Source organism: Saccostrea cucullata, unplaced genomic scaffold, assembly GCF_032062105.1.
Source record: "Saccostrea cucullata isolate Sc308-1 unplaced genomic scaffold, CSIRO_AGI_Scuc_v1 ctg1329, whole genome shotgun sequence".
Lineage (NCBI taxonomy): Eukaryota > Metazoa > Mollusca > Bivalvia > Ostreida > Ostreidae > Saccostrea > Saccostrea cuccullata.
Window position 1 is genome coordinate 195,835 of NW_026925650.1, and position 21,666 is coordinate 217,500.

Consider the following 21,666-nt stretch of genomic DNA (forward strand, 5'->3'; position numbering starts at 1 on the left):
ACATTTTGCTTCGTTTTATTTAAAGTACGTCATCGATTGTTGAAGACAACGAATGTTCCGTTAGCATTTGTTTAATTCATGTACCTTTGTTTTTCTTCATGTTCGTTGTGCTTTCATTGAAATAAAATCTATAAAATTCACGTACATCAACTTTATACGTCCGGGATGATGAATGTCAGTTGCTTAATCATAGAGAGTTACTATTGTTTTATTTTATAAACCCCAGTATTGTTCGGGATGCTTCTATTATCAATTACCAATTATTTCACACACAAAAAAATCCAACGCCATGCAAAACTAATCGAATAGAGCAATGGCATTTTAAGGTGGAATAAAGTTATCTAAGAGAGATAACTCCTCTAAGAGAGATAACGCAGTGCGGAAGGAGGTAAAAATTGATAACGCTGCTGAAATATCTGTTAAAATTCTGGGGAAAATATGCATCTATATGTTTTTTTCCCTCAAAGTATTCTGAATTAGTTTTAATTTATTCTTTATTTTTTTGTAAGATGATGCGGTTTACATTCTGTGATAGATAGAGAATACCCCCCTTTTTAGGGTGGGGCTCTGGGGTTGGAAGTTAACTAAATAATCTCTAAATCTTACCCCAAACATTTTAGAACTCTGGGTCGGTCACATTTATTGTGATGTATCATTTGGAGGGGTGGGTGGGTAATGGATCATTGCATCAGACATAAAGCAAAATTGCTTTATAGTGTCCTCTACAAAAATTTGAATTTTTTAAATTAAAATTTATATATGACAACTAATTATCATATACAAATTTTAATTTAAAAAATTCAAATTTTTGTAGAGGACAATAGGAATTTGATTATTTCAAGAAAATAATTTTCTTCTTAAATATTAACATATTTCTCTTACTCGTAATGGTTTCCTCCTATATGTATGTATATCAATAAATTCACTTGTTAAACCTATATGAAAAGCTTTTCAAATTATTTCAAACGTAAATACAAGTTAATTACGGACAAGACTTTCTTTTCAAAAGTGTAAATAACATTAACCTGGAAATAATCCCGACCTTTAATATGTTCGACCAGTAATCCCGTGTGGTAAATTGGAACCCCTTCCTTCAGCGAAAACCGTAAAGTAAACAAAACCCAACCTCCCCGAATTAACTGCTGTAAGTGTTTTAAACGAAGAACAGCTCGGAAATCGGGACATAATAAAATATTCAGGAGAAACTGCTAAATCTTCCCTGTGGATCAATCAACCACCCCAAATGTTCTTCGTCCCGGGTTCGTCATGGTTAGATATGCATTTTAATGGTACCGTGTGTTGTAGCGGTCAACGATATTGACATGGAAGCTATTCTTTGATTACCCGCTTTATTGACCGGCGCTCTTAGTTTTACTTCAAATCAAACCTGGTAATATTGCTCCAATTCCGTTACACCTTCGTAAGGCTGGCATGTCACGACCCTTTAAACACCGTGGTTGACATACGTTTTGGACTGTGCTGTGGAATACTTATTTTGATTTTTGGGAATATTAATGTCATCGTCTGAATAAGAATGGAAAAACAGCAGGAACTGTCCCCAGAGAGCAATGTAAGTATCGACTTTGGTCAAAATATTGTTACATGAGTTGACTCAGATAAATGAACCGCATTTTAATTTAAAAAAAAAAAATAATATTTTCCAAATTTAATTTTGACTTGTTTGAGCTTTTTTTCCAAAAATAAAAAAAAATTAAATGCATAGACGGTAGCAGCCAATGAAAGGTTGTGAAAAGAATTCCAGATTAATGTTTATGAATTAAATAGAAATTAAATATTGCGAAAGTTGTTTAAAGGGATCGAGAACAATACAGATAATTATACATAAAGACTCGAGGCTAAAAGTTCACCCATCTATAATAAAGCATACCATGTTAAAAAATATTACGGGTGTTAGTCCGTTTTTAAAACCGTTAAATACTTTTATCTGGTCATAAATTGGCTGAGTTATTTGAATAGAAAATCATTTCATCTTAACATAGTTTTTAGCCCAGTTTAAATATCCACGCCCCCACACAACTTTACTTCTTCAATGTTATCAGTTGTTTCTTCTCACAGCGACATGCATGTATTTCAATTCCTCCAAAATTATAAATATATACCGGTCCATATCTAGAGCTTTAACTATTAGACTTGTTTTTTTTTTTTTTGCCTCTTTCGGTGTGTGCTTGCGATTTCATAAATGAATAAATGTTTTGATTGTAAACACCCCCCCCCCCAACTTTTTACGAATATAACAACAATAAATTTTCCGTAACATGCTAACCCAAACCCCCGCCCTAAACACTTTTTGTAGCTCTATAGCTCTAAGGTCGAGTACTGTTTTTATTTTGCTTGTCAGATTATTCTCAAAAGTTACCCCCCCCCCCGAACTCGAATCCGTTGCTACGGATTTTGATTGCTTTCGACACTTGAAAGATTATTCAAAAGGTATGGAGATAAACTTATCAAGTTAACATGGTATAGTTTTTCATTACAGTTACAGTCAGTATCTCTAAGAAATCTTTGTTATACACGTGTGCATATCATCTGCTCTAGAGTCGCGAAGTAAGGAGTTAATCCTTACATCGCGAGTCCGAATCTCACAGTTGGACGTGGAGACCGGTCCTTCGGATGAAATGTAAAACCGAGGTCCGGTGTCGCAGTAGGTGCTGGCATTGCTCAACATCCCTGATTGCCGAGTATAGGACAAAATTTGCAGCTCTCCACCTGCAATGGTGTTGTTTCCATATGAGTGAAAAATTCTCGAGATGGACGTTAAACAACATACAATCAATCAATCTCTTATTCATGTGTATAAAAAAGTCATTCATTTACTGGTTTAACCCCACCAATCCCCCGCCATCTCACCCCACCCCTTCCGATAATAAATCCTTAGTTTGAAAGTCAGATACACTTGTCAAATTCTTTGAATTAGCTTGTTGGTCTCTCTTTTTCAAGGGGACAACTACAAATGGAGAAATCGCCATTAATAGGAATAACAAACATACTGAGAAAGCCAAACATCGATCACATAAAAAGAAGAAAAGGGTAGGACAATGTTAATTTATTATGACAAGTGAAAAGAGTGTATTTGATGCTTTCTGATTTCTTATAATTAGTTCATATTTTTTAAAAAAAATATTTTTTATTAACTGTAAAGAGAGAACCTGGACATTTAAAGAGTTATATCAGTCGAGCATCCTATAATGAAAAAGCATGTGGAGATATTTTATATGTCATCGCCCGTTTCTAAAAACTATTTCAGAAACATTCGGATTATGACGCTCTTGCAGAATGCCGCAAAATGTTCCGAATGGAAATGCTGCAACTTGGAAAGGAGCTCTTCCAGTTTAGACAGATGTGCCAGCAAGAGGTATCACGTGATTTCGATATTAAAAATGAGATCACAACTGCATGTATATTATTAGTAAGTGCATGAAAATTTAACCGTTTGTTCGATTAGAATTCTTACAACAATGAACACCTTCCAAAGTTAACGTTCTATGTCGTGATATTTGCAGATTTCCAGGTACAAAGACCTTCTTAACAATACAGATAACGTAGAAAGGGACAAAGAAAACAACATCGAAATAAAGAATGGATACAGCACAATGTAAGAAACTGCTATTAAAGATCTTGAAACATACATGCACCATCCCATGCTGGGTTGACCATTCTACCACAATTCATCTCATGTAACTTTAACTAGATAGATCAACTAGATAGGTCACATCTACTAGCCTGTATGGATGACCCCCCTCCCCCAATTTTTTCTACATTTTAATTTTTTTTGAAGGTTGGGAGGGACGTCCGTGGAACAATACTGGAAAACAAAACTGGACAATCTCCAGGCGGATATGACGTACCTAGAGAAGAAACAAGCCCAGCTGGACAGAGAGAAGGAGATCGTGGACAAAGAGGATGACCTGTCTCAACGTCTGGTCAGTCTGGAGAACTACGAACAAGAGGTAAGGGGTGAGGGAGGGGATATAAAACAGGCTGTCCCACTACTGATTACAAAAACAAATACACAACCCACAAACTAATGTAAAAATGTTTATTACAAATACAAACTCCAAAATCAAGAAACTTTTAAGGTAGAACAGTAGATAAGGGGGTGCAGGAGGGAGTATAAAACAGGTTTTCTCCTCACTGAATACAGACACAAGCACGCACCCAGGAAATTAACGGAAAGGGGGGTTTATTGCAAATTTTTGCAAACTCCAAAGTTAAGAGATAATAGATTAGATACAAAAAGTAGCTTAAATCAAGAAAAAAAATTGAGTAAACAAATAACAAAACTTTTTCTTCCATATCTACTAGTGCAAGAACTTAAAAAAATCCTGAAGATAAGACACCAAGTAGAAAATCTTACTTTTAGATAGAAGAGTTGGAGTCTGTTCTGGATAGACGACAAGCACGATGTGTGAAGCGACAACAGAGTTTACAGGATCTCGAGGAGGTAAGACAACAGAGTTTACAGGACCTTCAGGATATAAGATTACAGAGTTTACAGAATCTAGAGGTGGTACATGTAAGACAACACAGTTTACAGAATGTTGAGGAAGTGAGACAGCAGTGTTTATAGGATCTAGAGGTGGTAAGACAACAGAGTTCACAGGATCTACAGGATGTAAGACAGTAGAGTTTACAAGATTGAAAAAAGGTAACACAACAGAGTTTACAGGATCTAGCGGAAGTATAACAACAGAGTTTACAAGGTACAGAAATGTAAGACAACAGAGTTTACAGGGTATAGAAAGGTAAGACAACAGAGTTTACAGGGTATAGAAAGGTAAGAAAACAGAATTTACAGGGTATAGAAAGGTAAGAAAACAGAGTTTACGTGGTATAGAAAGGTAAGACAACAGAGTTAACAGGATCTAGAGGAAGTAAAACAACAGAGTTTACAGGGTATAGAAAGGTAAGACAACAGAGTTTACAGGGTATAGAAAGGTAAGACAACTGAGTTTACAGGGTATAGAAAGGTAAGACAACTGAGTTTACAGGGTATAGAAAGGTGAGACAACAAAGTTTACAGGATCTAGAAGAGGAGAGACAACACACTTTACATGATGAATAAGATGTACAACAACTGAGTTAACAGGCTCTACAGGAGGCAAGACGAACGAGCTTACAGGATCCAGTAGAGAAGGGGGGACAAAATAGTTTTAGCTCCCATAAGGTACAGTAACCGAGTACACAGGATCTAGAGGGAGTATACATCAGCATTTAAAAGATATTGATAGGTGAAATAACAGAACTCACAAAATATAACAGAGGAAAACACAAAAGAGTTTAAATATCTACAGGAAGTAAGCCAACAGAGTTTACAGGACAAAAGTGTGGTTAACAAGAGTTTTCAGTATCTAAAGGAAACAAGATATTTTACAAAATCTGTAGCGTAAAACAAAATAGAGTTTACAGGATCTTGAAAAAGTAAGACAATTAGCTTAAGTATCTATAGAGGAGGTAAAACAACAAAGTTTACAGGATCTAGAGATTGTAAGACAATTCAGCTTAACAGAACTATTAGCCAGTAAGCCAACAAAGTTTACAGGATCTAAAGAAGTTAAGATAAAAGAGTTTACAACATTTTTAAAAAGGTAAGACAACAGAGTTTACAAAGGATCTTAAGGAGGAAGGACAAAACATACAGGAATAGAAAAGGTTAAAGAATTAAAATTGACATGTAAATCTCTAGCCTCTCACTGTGGCAACATCACTGCCAATAACAACAGAAATCGCCACAGGAAAATACAATTCTCTTTCTTTCTAATGACTTATTCAGCATTTTTTCTCTGCAAAATATTTTCTCTAGCAACAGTTTCCAAAGCAAATCTCATCTTTTTAATAATTTTAATTAAGTTCAACTCTGTATTTTGTAAAAGAAAAAAAAAACAAATCACATAATATTCAAGCGATGTTTTGATTGAATACAAACAGGACCTTGAGCACCAAAAGGAGGAGTTGGAGAACAATAAAGAGAGACTAGAGGAGGCCCAGGAGAAATCAGACCCTTCATCCACAGCACGCAGACACTGGTAGGTTACTCCTAATTATAACACTCTACATATCTCTGATTAACTTATTACGGTATGTAATACATCAACTCTGCTAATTATACCACTCTGGGTATCTGATTCTGAATCATATATTATGTAATGCATCAATTCAGACTCTGCAATTCCCATGGATTTACTATTAATAGATTATGTAAAGATTGTGCTAATCTTATCCACAGGCACCAAACATGCTTAAATAATTTTTGACCTGCTAGTACAAACTGGGGTACGAGGGGTGGGGGTGGGGCAATTTTTTAAAAGGAAGTTTGGTGTCTGTGATTTGATCAATATTCTGTCTAACTGCAATTACTTTAAAAGTAATTATTCATATTTCATACTTTAGCCAAAAATGTTTTAAGCTGTAAGTAACTTTTAGTTTATTTTTCGTCATATATCATTTAGCCCTTGCACAATACGGACTTAGGTTCTTGAATGTATCACTGTTTAAGCATGGTAAATATGGTTTGATGGTTTAATTTCAAAATATTTTTTGGTTGAGGAAATGGATGCTTGTGAAAACATTTTCAAACATCTTGTTTATAGCATTTTGTTACAGTAATGAACACTTGAAATGTAGTTTCTGCACCTATTCAGTCATTATCAAAGTAATTGATTTAGAAAAGGACAAGGTATGGTAACTGCCGAATCTGGCCCCTTATTTGATGTCAGAACATATCAGAAATCAGAACATAAAATTGTGAAAGTTTGTAGTTAAGAACACAAGGTGACACTTGTATTAAAACCAGCACTAACTTTGATTCAAAGCTTACACAGAGGCCATGAGAGCGTGCAGAAGTATTACATTTTCTCAAATTTCCTCAATTCTGATTGAGTTTCCTAAAATTTGAGACACATTTCACTTTGTGAAACTTAGAGCACAAGCTTGCCTACCTGAGATTTTTAAATGCAAGAATAAACTCAATTGATAAACTTGCAGGGCTCGACATTAACGCTTGTCCGCTTGTCCGGTACCAATGAAAAAAAATTACGGACAAGTGAATATTGCTGAGCACTTGTCCGATTGGACAAGTGATTTTTCTATGTAAAGAAGTCTTCATATAATAATAATCAAAAAAAAAAAAAACATTATAAAGTTTATCGAATAAAAACGGAAGCAGTACATAAACCTGAATTTCGATCCCGATATCAATCGCTATGTACACACTTGATCGGGATCGATGTTCACTAATTGCAGCCATACTATTGCATAGCGTGGATCTTACGACGTTTGCGAGTTTAGAATATATTTGATTGATATTACAGATTCACTTGTGAACATTTATGCTGTTGTCAGGATAGGAAGTCTAGATAAAATTTTGTTTTATATGTGTTTGTCTTATTTATCAATAACAACACTAATAAATCAAGCACATTTAATTTTTTAATTGTTTTCAAGTTGACATAACAAGACATTCATTGAAAAAATTTCGGACAAGTGGAGTTGAAGTTCGGACAAGTAAATATCTTGGTCACTTGTCCGAATGGACAAGTAGGAAAAAAAAGTTAATGTCGAGCCCTGACTTGATTTCAAAAAGAGACCCCAAACCAGGGGCCATAAAGGGGTCTTAGCCTATCTTGTCCTTTCCATTTAATGAGCATGTTCACTTGTCACAGTATAAGCTTCCAAAGACACTTATCAAAATAATATTGATACACAACAGTCTAAGATAGTTATATGTATAATTATTTGAATGTCATTTGTTTCAGGGAGATAGCTAAGCGTGGAATACTGGAGAAACAGACAGTTTTGGAATCTACAGTACAGAAGTACCGAGCTGAGCTGGCTGCAGCTTCCTCTAACAGTAGAGCCAAGGAGATACTTATCAACAAGCTAGACGAACAGGTCTGGTGATTTATAATAGGGCCATTCAAAGAAAAAATATTTGATGATATAAACAAGCAAGAAGTCACAAATAAATTTTACTTAAAGAACAAACTATTTGACATCTGTAAGAGTAAATAATGGCAGAGCCAGCAAAACTTCTGAATGACCCTCATTATCGAGCTCGTTTCTGGAAAAAAAAAACAACTTCTGAAAGAGCCATTTCTATATTTGCAAGCTAATTTTAAAACTTTCCAGTTCTGTTTAGTCTATGGGGTGTCTTTATTTCTTGAAAATTTAATTGATTATTTCAAAGGTGAAGTCCCTTCATGAACAGTTGGAACAGAAAGACAAAAAGATAAAGAATTTGGAATCCCGTTTGGTTTTGGCCATTGAAGAGTCCAGGAAGTCGACCTTTAGAAATGACAGTATCGTTCTGTCTGACAGTGTGAACTCCTCTCCGAGCAAACGACCAGACAGTCGTGTCAGTAGACACTCGGACAGTGCTTCCAGCGACCTCTCTCTGAGTCGATCTGCCTCACAAAAGGGAGGCAACTCATTCAGACACTCCCTAAGGAGGTCAGAAGGGGGACAAGACAATAGCAGGGTCAAAAAAGACACAGCCAGTGTGAGGCACCCCATGAGACTAAGTGTGGACTATGGGGAGGACAGATTTCAGATGGTCAAGTCTCCGTTACCTGATAAAAGTAATGCTTGCTCTGTGATGTGATACATGTAGCATTAAAACATTTAAGAGGGCTGGGTGGTTGTGGCCATTTTTAGAATTTAATTACCTCCTTTAAAAGAAGAACTCCATATAGTGATATACAAAAATGATTAAATCTTAAAAGAAAAATGTATGAAATTTCATTTCACCAAATGATTGTTGAGAGCTGAAAATATCATCTCTGAAAAAAATAAGTTTTATCTGATGGTTAATTTGTTGACCCTAAGCCTCCTTAATGGGGAAAAAGGTATTAATTGTATGTGCAGGCATTCATAATTTATGGGGCAAAAAAGCTAGAAAACTAAAGAGAGGGAGATTTCTGGGCATTATTGTTATTGAATAAAAAAAAATTATTTTAATAAAAAGAGAGAGAGAGAGAGAGAGAGAGAGATTTATTATTCATTGCTTGTTAAATGTTGTTGAATGTTACTGAATATATTATTTAATTAAAAAAAAAGAAGGTAAATCACATGTACACTGTACATTGTATTCTTTATTATACAAGGAAAAAAGAGAATAATTAGCCAGTGATTCATTGCTTTATCCATACACTTTTCCATGTAAATATAAATATATATATGATGGCATAAATGAATAATTTACATGATTATAATATTACAGACCCCATTAGACACAACAGTGTGTTAATTAATTTAATTCAAGTATATATACTATATGTCAAGATTTCAATTTCTCAAATTTTGTCATTAACTAACATTTTATCTACAATAATACTACATGTAGTACAATAATACTTTCATTCCAGGGATATTTTGCCCAGACCTGATTTCCCCTCGTTTTCAAGTACAATCTGTGAAAATATTACATATTTTTGCGGTAATGCACACATATTTTGAATTGTGGAGTTTTCCATGTAGATGAGATTTTCCTTAATTTCTATATCATTTCGCTCACCTCCAAAAGTCCTATATACATATACTACCGGGTATATGTCAAGATTTCAATTTCACACATTTTGTCTACAATTAATGTATGCTTATGTACATTTAGTATCACTTCTATCACTCAAAGGATATTTTGCACAGACTTAAAATTCCCCTCGTTTTCATGTAGAATCTGTATTTATATTGCAGATTTTTGCAGTAATGCACACCATTATTGGTTTAAGCTGTCATGCTTTCCATCTGGATAAGATTTTCCAAAATTTCTAAATCATTTCGCTCTCCTCCTGATGTCCTTGAAGTTCCAAATATTTCTGATGAAAAAAAAAATTATAGTAATAATTTTTGAAGGAATCAATATATAAAAAAAATTATTTATATGAAGGTTAGATCAAATGCGATTAAACAAACACAACAATATCAATTTAAAATACAAAACTTTTAAAATACACTATCACTCAAGTTTTACTTCTGAGAAGACATTTTCTACTTAATAAGAGATATTTTACCCTCAGCATAAATATAGAATCGCTCCTGTAGGATTCCAGTCTTTTAGCCAGGAGAGCATTCCGGGAACATAACATCCCCAATAAGGAGGCGGCTTCTTTTATTCTAAAAATAAAATACAATTCCATTCAAAACTCAGGTTCTGCAAAGCTTATTACAGCTAGTTATCTTTGACAACACAAACACCCAGGTGACTCCAAAAAAATCTATTTTCAGAGATCAGCAAAAGATCTAATAGATCTATTAAATATTCATGCACAATACTTGAATCTTTTATAAACTTTAAAAGAATTTTTTTAAATAATTAAAATTGAATCAGTTACCAAGTCTGAGATGCCAGTTTTTATCTATATGTATTGGTAATGCTGTCAGAGATTGAGTAGGTCATGTGACTTGAGAAATTCAGCATTGTACATAAATCACACACTTTAATGTAGGGCTGGGACGATATATCGAGATATCTGTGAGGACGATATGCAGATTGATACATATGAAGAAATATCGAAATATCGTCCAAAAAATCTGACTTCTATTTTTCTTTGTTTATTTAACATTTGGGGTTTAAAATATAAAATAAATAATTAAATATCAATGTAGATATGAAATAAATAATAATTAACACCACTTGAGGAAAATATTTTTGTTTTATAACATTCAAACAACTATTTTGAATAAATTATTCTTATTTGCAAAGAGATAATTTGTTTATGTCAATGCAAAAAAAAAGATTTTATTAGCAATTAAACAAATCGTGATACATATCATATTGTGGCTCAAATATCGTGATACGTATCAATGTAGAAAAAGTTGTATTGTCCCAGCCCTACTTTAATGTAAGTATTTTGATAATATACATTTATCAAATGATCATAACAAATTCATTTTCCTCTCACTTTTGATGTCTGACTGCAAACTGAAGAATACCATCTATGTTGTTATGTTCTACAGCAAACTTAAAGAAGGACTTGGATAACGGGGATTCTGATATTTCTTGGAAATCTTCTGTGTCTAGGAGGTAGAGAAATACGGCTTCCTCCACCTAAAAAGAAAATCTATATTGTGAACTATATGCAAGTCTGAGTCAGTGGAATACACTGATATCATAATATTTACATTTCCAATGTCTTTGTCCGAGATAAAATTGCAAATGTATATAATTCTACATAACTGCACTGGTTCATCAATAATTGCGTTTTAAAAAATCACAAGCATGGCAGGACACATAGAGACAGAAGTTGTGCTTAGATCATGTGGATTTGTGGACACAAAAGCATGTAAATATAAGGAATAACTGTCAATTTTTTTTTTTGTTTCATAACGATGATAAATCGATTAACTTGCATGATAATTTTATCATGTAAGATTGATCACTGTCATTAAACCAAAAAATCTGACAGTTATTCCTTAAATACTTCAGATAAATGTAAGATGCTTTATAGCCTTACCTTTTTAATTTCCACAGCCATCATTCCATGTTTCATCAGTCTATCACAATCTTTAAGTAAACCCAGTCTGTGCCCACTTAAAATCTCCTAAAATATTAAAGTTAAAATTACCGTCATATTATTTCAGGTGAATCAGATAAGTTTATATATGTAACATTCACTGTACAGATTTTTAAATTGTTTTATTTTTTGTAACTTTTACTGTACACTTCGGTTACCTGTCGTTCCTGTACAGAGTTGTCTGACATTAACACACTTGCCAATGCACACAGAGGGAGTTCTAACTTCAGGTACTGCTGTTTCACCACAGTTATAATGTTAGTGTCACTCAGCACAGGGCACCTGTTGGAAAGGGGTTTACTCTTAATAACATGCTTTTTGTCATACACAGTGTATATGGTATTTAAAAAAAAAAATTACCTGATTATCAAATTGAAGATGTGAACACATGTGTCTAACTGCTCCTCTGTTAATGGGGCAACCGCTGAAAAAATTAATATATATAAATCCAATTTTAATTCAACCACTGCTTGTGTCTTTTACTCACAGTTTATATTACGGTGAACAGTGGATATCCACTATATAGACAGTAACGTGGCAAATTCGAGTACAGTAACTAAAGTCTCACAAAGTAAATGATTTTACTGAATCAAAAACAAAACAAGAGATGTTTGTAAAACACTTATGCCCCCCTCCCCCCAAATTGGAATTTTTCCAAGTCCAAGGGGCATAACTCTGTCGAAAATGGCGCGATAATACCCAAAACACAACATACCCTAGATATTCATCTGATAAATCTGTATACCAAATTTCATTTCAGTATGTACAACGGTTGCAAAGAAAATGAACGGAAACGGCAAAATAATTGAATTTTTTCTTAAGTCCAATGGGCATAACTCTGTCAAAGATGGTGCGATCGTACCCAAAACAGAACTCGACCTAGATATTTATTTGATATATCTGTATACCAAATTTCATTTCAATATGTACAACGGTTGCAAAGAAAATGAACGGAAACCGCAAATAATTGAATTTTTTCTAAGTCCAAGGGGCATAACTCTGTCAAAAATGGTGCAATCGTACCCAAAACAGAACTTGACCTAGATATTCATGTGATATATCTGTATACCAAATTTCATTTCAGTATGTACTATGGTTGCAAAGAAAATGAACGGAAACAGCAAATAATTGAATTTTTTCTAAGTCCAAGGGGCATAACTCTGTCAAAAATGGTGCGATCATACCCAAAACAGAACTCGACCTAGATATTCATGTGATATATCTGTATACCAAAATTCATTTCAGTATGTGCAACGGTTGCGAAGAAAATGAATGGAAACTAAGTGGACCGACAGACCGACCGACAGACAGCAGCAAAGCAATATGCCCTCCCTTCTTCGAAGGGGGGCATAACAAGTTTTTATATCTGACTGTTTATAAGCTTTACAGATAACTAACCTTTTGTAAGTGGTGTGACGACCATGGTTTGCCAAGCTCTGGAGAACATGGGAGTCTGCCAGACTTCTGGTGCTGCATTCAGTCGTCCCAACACATATTCCAGCTGATCCATCTAAAATAGAAAAATAAAAGTATACCTACACACAAGAAAAAACTTATTGGTTCCACTTTAAAATTACCTGAAAATCTACAATCATGAAATATATTAATTTGATCTTTCATATGTAAAATTTAGTTGACACAAAATCCATACCAAACCAAAGTGAACAAGCTGTTGTAAAACTCCATTCCAAATCTGAACATCATAAATTTTGTAGTCCAGACACAGGGCAGCTACCAGCATACAGGCCTAAAAATGACAATGTAGAAATGATATTTCACTTTTTAGTTATAAAAGTAGTTAAAAAATACTCTGTGGAATAAACTCTGTCAACTCGTGGTTTGAAAATACCTATGATAAAAGTATGTTACGGTGATTAGAAATTCACCTCAATGAATGACTTCAAAAGGTAGATCAACGCAACATCCCTATTTCATATTGACTAAATTAAGAATATTAGCATGATTAGAAAGAGAGTCCGGATATCAAATCATTGCAAGAAATGTTCGGCTACAGTGAATAAGCAATTTTTATTTATCTTATCTAGTAAGGTCTCCTAATTTTTCTGGCTCCTCTGAAATATTGGCAAAACAAGAGGCCCATGGGCCACATCGCTCACCTGAGCAAATTGGGTGATGCAGATCTTTACCAGATTCCCCCTCTTGTTATACCTATCATGTCCAACAACCCCCTTCCCTTTTTATTTTAAAACTTTAGAATCTACACTATCCAAGGATGCTTCCACATAAGTTTCAGCTTTCCTGGCCCAGTGGTTCTTGAGAAGAAGATTTTTAAAGATTTGTTCTGTATATTTCTATGTAAAACTTGGATTCCCTATTGTGGCCCCGCCCAATCCCCGGGGGTCATGATTTTAACAATTTAATATCTACACTACCCAAGGATGCTTCCACATAAGTTTCAGCTTTCCTGGCCCAGTGGTTCTTGAGAAGAAGATTTTTAAAGATTTGTTCTGTATATTTCTATGTAAAACTTGGATTCCCTATTGTGGCCCCGCCCTATCTCCTGGGGTCATGATTTTAACAATTTAATATCTACACTACCCAAGGATGCTTCCACATAAGTTTCAGCTTTCCTGGCCCAGTGGTTCTTGAGAAGAAGATTTTTAAAGATTTGTTCTATATATTTCTATGTAAAACTTGGATTCCCTATTGTGGCCCCGGCCTACCCCCGTGGGTCATGATTTTAACAATTTAATATCTACACTACCCAAGGATGCTTCCATAAAAGTTTCAGCTTTCCTGGCCCAGTGGTTCTTGAGAAGAAGATTTGTTAGTGACCCCACTCTTTTTTTGTCTTTTCTTGATTATCTCCCCTTGTAAGGGGACTTGGCCCTTCATTTTAACAATTTAAACTTCCCCTCACCCAAGGATGCTTTGTACCAAGTTTGGTTAAAATTGGCCCATTGGTTCTTGAGAAGAAGTCGAAAATGTGAAAAGTTTACAGACGGACGGACGGACAGACAGACGGACAGCTAGACAGATGGACAGACGGACGGACGACGGACAAAATGTGATCAGAAAAGCTCACTTGAGCCTTCGGCTCAGGTGAGCTAAAAACTGTTGAAGCTTATAAACATCCATACTGCCTCCCACTACAAAAACTAACAGATTTCTGTTGACTGTGGTTTTATCTTTGATCGGTGACTTCCAGATTGAATGACTTACAGATTTCTGGTGACTGTGGTTCTATCTTTGATCAGTGACTTACAGATTTCTGTTGACTGTGGTTCTATCTTTGATCAGTGACTTCCAGATTGAATGACTTACAGATTTCTGGTGACTGTGGTTCTATCTTTGATTGGTGACTTACAGATTTAATGACTTACAGATTTCTGATGACTTTGATCAGTGACTTACAGACTTCTGGTTACTGTGGTTCTATCTTGATCAGTGACTTACAGATTTCTGATGACTTTGATCAGTGACTTACAGATTTCTGGTGACTTTGATCAGTGACTTACAGATTTAATGACTTACAGATTTCTGGTGACTGTGGTTCTATCTTTGATCAGTAACTTACAGATTTCTGATGACTGTGGTTCTATCTTTGTTAGGTGACTTACAGATTTCTGGTGACTGTAGTTCTATCTTTGTTAGGTGACTTACAGATTTAATGACTTACATATTTAATGACTTACAGATTTCTGGTGACTGTGGTTCTATTATTGATCATTGACTTATAAATTTTATGACTTATAGATTTCTGGTGACTGTGGTTCTATCTTTGATCGGTGACTTACAGATTTAATGACTTACAGATTTCTGGTGACTGTGGTTCTATCTTTGATCAGTGAAGTACAGATTTCTGATGACTGTAGTACTATCTTTGATAGGTGACTTACAGATTTAATGACTTACAGATTTCTGGTGACTGTGGTTCTATCTTTGATAGGTGACTTACAGATTTCTGATGACTGTGATTCCTCCAGATTCCCTTGATCAGCCCCTCCTTGTTGGAGGATTCAAACGTCTCCACCGAGTGCAGTATGTGGAGCTTCTCCAGGGCTATCAGGTAACTGGTCGTCTTCAGCAGGGTCCTGGATAAACAATATAAAAATAATGGATAAACAACATGGAAATATTCAGAGATAATAAATTGAAAAGAAAATTAACAAGAGGCCCATGGGCCACATCACTCACCTGAGCACTAAGGGTAGGAAAAAGTAGAAAATGGCTTTTTATTGTCAAGTTAAAATCCAAAAGTAGTCCCATGACCAATCAAGAATTTGCTATTTTTTAGAAAATGATTTTTAAAGAATTTTCCTATATATATATCTTTAAAAACTTTCGACGGCCATTTTGGCCCCGCCCTTACCCCGGGGGTCATGATTTGAACAAACCTGAATCTACACAACCTGAGCATGCTTCCATATAAATATGATGAATAATGGCTTTGTCATTCTTGGGATGAAGATTTTTAAATAATTTTCCTATATATTTCTATGTAAATCTTTGGTCGGCCATTTTGGCCCCGCCCTACCCCCGGGGGTCATGATTTGAACAAACTTGAATCTACACTACCTGAGCATGCTTCCATATAAATATGATGAATTATGGCTTTGTCATTCTTGGGAAGAAGATTTTTAAAGAATGTTCCTATATATTTCTATGTAAAACTTTGGTCGGCCATTTTGGCCCCCCCTACCCCCGGAGGTCATGATTTGAACAAATTTGAATCTACACTACCAGAGCATGCTTCCATATAAATATGATGAATTATGGCTTTGTCATTCTTGGGAAGAAGATTTTTAAAGAATTTTCCTGTATATTTCTATGTAAAACTTTGGTCGGCTATTTTGGCCCCGCCCTACCCCCGGGGGTCATGATTTGAACAAACTTGAATCTACACAACCTGAACATGCTTCCATATAAATATGATGAATTGTGGCTTTGTCATTCTTGAGAAGAAGATTTTTAAAGAATTTTCCTATATATTTCTATGTAAATCTTTGGTCGGCCATTTTGACCCCGCCCTACCCCCGGGGGTCATGATTTGAACAAACTTGAATCTACACTACCTGAGCATGCTTCCATATGAATATGATGAATTGTGGCTTTGTCATTCTTGAGAAGAAGATTTTTAAAGAATGTTCCTATATATTTCTATGTAAAAACTTTGGTCAGCCATTTTGGCCCCGCCCTACCCCTGGGGGTCATGATTTGAACAAACTTAAATCTACACTACCTAAGGATGTTTCCCCATAAGTTTCATCTTTCCTGGCGCAGTGGTTCTTGAGAAGAAGATTTTTAAAATATGCCACCTAATTTTCATTAATTCCCAATTATCTCCCCTTGAATGAGGGCGTGGCCCATCATTTGAACAAACTTGAATCCCCTTCACCCAAGGATACTTTGTGGCAAGTTTTGTTGAAATTGGCCCAGCGGTTCTTGAGAAGAAGTCGAAAATGTGAAAAGTTTACAGACAGACAGACAGACAGACAGACAGACAGACAGACGGACGCCGGACAAAATGTGATCAGAAAAGCTCACTTGAGCTTTCAGCTCAGGTGAGCTAATAAAGCATACAAAATAAAGTGGATACACTATAGATACCGTGAAATCACAAATATTGTTTAAATTTTTTCCCCCAAGGTATGGAGATACCCATGAATCAATGGCCACCACAAAATGTATAATTTAATAGTCATTACTGCTCAACACTTCTCCAACCACTAAATCTACTCCCTACAAATTAATCATTTTTTCTCAAATCTCGAAAATATGTGATTTTACAGTTTGTATAGTGTATGTTTAAATTATGAGTTTTCCATGTCAGAAGATCCAAAGTACATGTATTAACATTCAAAGTTAAGCTTTTGTATAGAAGCCCAATATTAATCCCTCTCTCAAAGGAATATCTACCTTAAGTCGTCAATACTACGACCACACATTTTCTGGACAATCTCGTCTTGACGTAATTCCAGCAAGCAATGCAAGGCTCGCATCTTACACATGTTGGTGACTGAGGTCATTTCTCCTGTATTCTGATTCTAGGAAGGAGAATGTAAAGAAAGACTAGGTTTACATTAAATGTTTGACTTCAAATTCCTAAAAAGAGGTTTGGATAGAATTCTGGGTAAACATAATTTTGCCTTAAACAAAGTCCTACATATACACTAGAACAAAGTCATCTTCCTTGCTTGATTACTATATTGCGTTTTAAAAAGCCATGTAAAAATGAACATATTCTCAATTTTGGTGAAAAATCACCATCAAAATAGTAAAACAAATCATTGCTTAATGAAGTACCACTGTTCAAAACTAATCGGAAAACTCACCTCAAAAACAAAGTTGAGGAGAAACGTAACATTCTCCTCAGCTGATCCTTGCTGGAGAAGATACAGAACTCTGTTCAAAGGAAAAAAAAAAAACAGAACTTCAGTGTTTTTCAATGTCAAACAAACATAGTATATATAATTATGTATTTCACTGGACTTGGTGTCCAACCAAGATACAGAACTCTTTTAAAAGGAAAAAGACAAAACTTCAGTTTTCAGCACTTAATGATCCTGACTCATTTCACCAAACATCAATTTACCAAGTCCTCACCTTTTTAAGTTGATGATTTCATCTTCTGCATCATTCATCATACTTTGTTCTGCCAACTTCAGACTCTCAAAGTTAAATGTCACAGTCTGTAAAAGTTACAATCAACAATTATGTTTCCAATACAAATCTTAATCTTTATAGAAAGTATCACTATTTCAGACAATTTTAGAGCAAAATCTTTAAAGCAAGAAGTTAAAAATACAATTATTAAGAAAAGAAGGAAAAATCTTGAAAGGATGTATTCGGAATTACAAAAGATTTGACCTCTAGGAGAGGGTTTCCCTGACCTTTATCACTCACTGACTCCCTGTCAGCTATTTAGATTTTTATATTATTGTTTATATACTGACCATATATAATTATACTAAGGAGGGCTTCCCTAAACTTTACTTACAGACTCTCCGTCAGCCAGTTTGGAGGAGGAGGAAGGAAGCCATTGATTGATGAGGGTCAGTCTCATCTTATGTAGGTCAGTGTGGGTTACTCTAGCTATCTCCTCAGACACCTGGTGGATATCTTCACAGAAAACAAAAACAATGCTCAATTAATTCATAAACATGCAGTTTCTTTCTAAATTAGAACTGTTTATCATTATTTGTCAACTGTAATAAGAAATATTTACATTACATATATTTTTTGTATATAAAATGAATGGAAATCTATTGCATTCAAAACACCATAACACAGACAGGGTGCCAAGAGGTTAAAACATGCGTTTAAGTTTGATGTCATAATCGTTGAATGCCGAGAAAGTGCAACGTCACAAGCGAAAATAAAAAAATCACGTTCAAATTGACCAGAAGCTGTTACGTTGGCTGATCCATTAAATGTAGCTTGCAAGAAGGATAATACATAGGTTTTTCAATAGAAATCACACATGCAGTTAAGGTAGAAAGTTTTAAAAAATGTAAATATAAGCAATGAATCATTATTTTTTGAGTGATATAGTTTCATAACTGCAATGGTGTGTGCAAACAAATTGAATAACACGCTTTAAATGTACCAGATATTTTACCTTTTTGAAATTTTATAGCAATGTATTTAATTACGTTTCAAATGCTGGCAAATCCCCTCAAATTGAGCTTAGTAACCTAAGTGTTGTAGAAGTATCTTAACAAGAAGTCTGTAAGCCAATGATCACAAGTAATACCCCAATATAACATATGCTCTCATGAATACTACCATATGACATCCCTAAACAAAGAGGCTGCTGAGATTCCAAGCATCTGTCCCAAGTATTAACCGAGTAAACTGTAATGAATATTTGGAATGGACAGTTGCACACACAAACAAGAAGTTGACACAAGATCTGTTTAAAATAATCCCACCACAGGACATTCCTAAACAAAGAGTGTGCTAACATTTCAAGTATTTGCACTTAGTAATAGCTGAGAAAACTGATAAAAATTTGTTACAGACAGACACACAAAAGTAAAACAGTATACCCCAATGTCCTTGGAGCAGGGGCATAATTACAACACAAGTTACCAGGTCTAGGCAGTGAGGGGTCTGTCTGTGTGATGCTGTGATGCTCATACAGTTTGGAGATCAGTTTGACAGGATTTCCTGCCAATTGTACTAAATCAGGCTCTCCCACTTTGTTTACAAACAGAATTTGTTCTGTTGCCAAACGCTGGTAGGCACCCAAGAACTTCTTGTATGCTGCCTTGGCTTTTTCCTTGGCTGGATTCTACAAATTTTACGCAAAAAGATTGTATCAATTTTTCATACTTTCCTAATGAATTATGATTTCTAGGAATGGATACTGTCAGTAGTATTCTTACGTCATCAGGGACTGATTTATACCAAAGCTCTGCGTATGTCATACAGCCAGCCAGAGCAAGAACTTTTTCTGCTCCTAAAACAAAAGCAAAGCATTAGAATGTATAACTCAATGTTCATAGTTACTTATATACCTGTACATGTATATAAAATACAATCCCCACTTTATTTACTTAATGTCTATCAACTCATCTAGTGGTAGCTGAGCTACCATCCATTTAGCACAGGCCATAGCTGTTAACACCACTTACCCAGCTTATTGTCTATTAACTCACCAAGTGGTAGCTCAGCTACCATCCATTTAGCACAGGCCATAGCAGTTAACACCACTTACCCAGCTTATTATCTATTAACTCACCAAGTGGTAGCTCAGCTACCATCCATTTAGCACAGACCATAGCTGTTTATAACCACTTACTCTGCAAATTGTCTATCAACTCACCTAGTGGTAGCTCAGCTACCATCCATTTAGCACAGGCCATAGCGGTTTCACAGTTAGACACCTGCTTCAGAAGCTCCTGTACGTCACTGAGAAGTTCTGTGTTGGCTTCCTTCATTTCCCAGTTCCACTGGGCCTTGTCCACGGCGTTAGTTCCGGGCTGATGACCCGATTTCTTCACCACCCCCACGTGTCTCTGTACCATGTTTCTGATAGTCATCAGGAATAACTGGTCTCGGTCCAGCTTATTAAATGAAAATATTAATTTTATATAAGATACATGTATATGTAGACTGCCTTAGAGAGATGAAATACCATAAATCTGGAAATTTTTACGTTGATTTATTTTTGCGAATTTGGGTCAAAAAGCTGTTGATTTATTTTTACGCTTCAAATTTTTGCGAATTGTCACTGGTGCTAAAATAAAAATCACTGAAGATTTTCATATCAGGTTATGTTTCAAATAATATGCCCAGTTAGAATACCACCAATTTACTCGCAACGTGGCAAGATATTGCAAAATCGCTCTGAAACAATTTTGATAAAAATACTAAAGGATTTGCACTGAAAATAATTTCTAAATCAAGTATAACAAAAATTTTAGAGGTTGTGTATGCCTTTTAACCTATAGTATAATCCAAATGAAGAAAAAATATAACTAATTTTCTCAACGTTTGGTTTTTTTCTCACCTAAAATTTACGCGCCGCGTTTACATTTGGAACTTTCTAGTAAATGCAATGAGTTTGAGTTATCGCCCGTGTTGATAAACAGTTAGATAAAATGACAGTTCTCTCTTTATTGGCAAATAAATTGATTAAAATAATTAACAAGAGGCCCATGGGCCACATCGCTCACCTGAGAAGCTTTGACCATTCCGTTCTTAACCAGATTTCCCTCTTGTAATACATATTGTGACCCCACCCTACCCAACTGATCACAATTTAAACAATATGAAATCTACACTACCATAGGATGCTTTGATTCAACATTGTAAAACTCTGATTCCACACTGTGGCCCCACCCTACCCCTGGGGGGTCATAATTAGAATAATTTAGAATCTACACTATCCCAGGATGCTTCCACATAAGTTTCAGCTTTTCTGGCCACGTAGTTCTTGAGAAAAAGATTTTCAAAGATTTTTCCTATATAATTCTATGTAAAACTTGGATTCCCCATTGTGGCCCTGCCCTAACCCCGGGGGTCATGATTTTTACAATTTAGAATCTACACTGCCCTAGGATGCTTCAACATAAGTTTCAGCTTTTCTGGCTCAGTGCTTCTTGAGTATAAGATTTTCAAAGATTTTTCCTATGTATTTCTATGTAAAACTTGGATTCCCCATTGTGGC

General features: G+C 35.2%; 2 protein-coding genes across 2 annotated transcripts in view; one reads left to right on the top strand and one right to left on the bottom strand.

Annotated features, from left to right (window-relative positions):
* Positions 1–1,534: 1,534 nt before the first annotated feature.
* On the top strand, positions 1,535–8,890 carry LOC134269484 (tropomyosin-like). The gene is made up of 10 exons (XM_062751682.1): positions 1,535–1,570; positions 2,959–3,048; positions 3,266–3,373; positions 3,522–3,613; positions 3,797–3,968; positions 4,382–4,462; positions 5,947–6,044; positions 6,409–6,426; positions 7,773–7,908; positions 8,204–8,890. Exons 1-10 carry the CDS (start codon positions 1,535–1,537, stop codon positions 8,615–8,617), a joined length of 1,245 nt encoding a protein of 414 aa, XP_062607666.1. The 3' UTR covers positions 8,618–8,890.
* Positions 8,891–9,219: 329 nt separating this feature from the next.
* Positions 9,220–21,666, bottom strand: part of LOC134269494 (kinetochore-associated protein 1-like) — a gene marked incomplete at its 5' end in the record, with an annotated part of 56,323 nt that continues 43,876 nt past the window's right edge. The window contains 16 exons of the mRNA XM_062751697.1: positions 9,220–9,830; positions 10,026–10,128; positions 10,917–11,062; positions 11,469–11,555; positions 11,687–11,810; positions 11,889–11,952; positions 12,927–13,038; positions 13,180–13,275; positions 15,448–15,583; positions 17,409–17,536; positions 17,825–17,894; positions 18,096–18,181; positions 18,490–18,611; positions 19,584–19,785; positions 19,880–19,953; positions 20,320–20,560. Of these exons, the coding sequence (XP_062607681.1) occupies positions 9,783–9,830; positions 10,026–10,128; positions 10,917–11,062; positions 11,469–11,555; positions 11,687–11,810; positions 11,889–11,952; positions 12,927–13,038; positions 13,180–13,275; positions 15,448–15,583; positions 17,409–17,536; positions 17,825–17,894; positions 18,096–18,181; positions 18,490–18,611; positions 19,584–19,785; positions 19,880–19,953; positions 20,320–20,560 (1,839 nt within the window). The remainder of the gene's footprint in view (positions 9,831–10,025; positions 10,129–10,916; positions 11,063–11,468; positions 11,556–11,686; positions 11,811–11,888; positions 11,953–12,926; positions 13,039–13,179; positions 13,276–15,447; positions 15,584–17,408; positions 17,537–17,824; positions 17,895–18,095; positions 18,182–18,489; positions 18,612–19,583; positions 19,786–19,879; positions 19,954–20,319; positions 20,561–21,666) is intronic.

Excerpts from the sequence above, each read along its gene's own strand:
- LOC134269484 (XM_062751682.1), top strand. The coding sequence starts at position 1,535 with ATGGAAAAACAGCAGGAACTGTCCCCAGAGAGCAAT. Across the intron at positions 1,571-2,958 it reads AACTGTCCCCAGAGAGCAAT|GGGACAACTACAAATGGAGA; the intron begins GTAAGTATCGAC and ends CTCTTTTTCAAG. Across the intron at positions 3,969-4,381 it reads TGGAGAACTACGAACAAGAG|ATAGAAGAGTTGGAGTCTGT; the intron begins GTAAGGGGTGAG and ends TCTTACTTTTAG.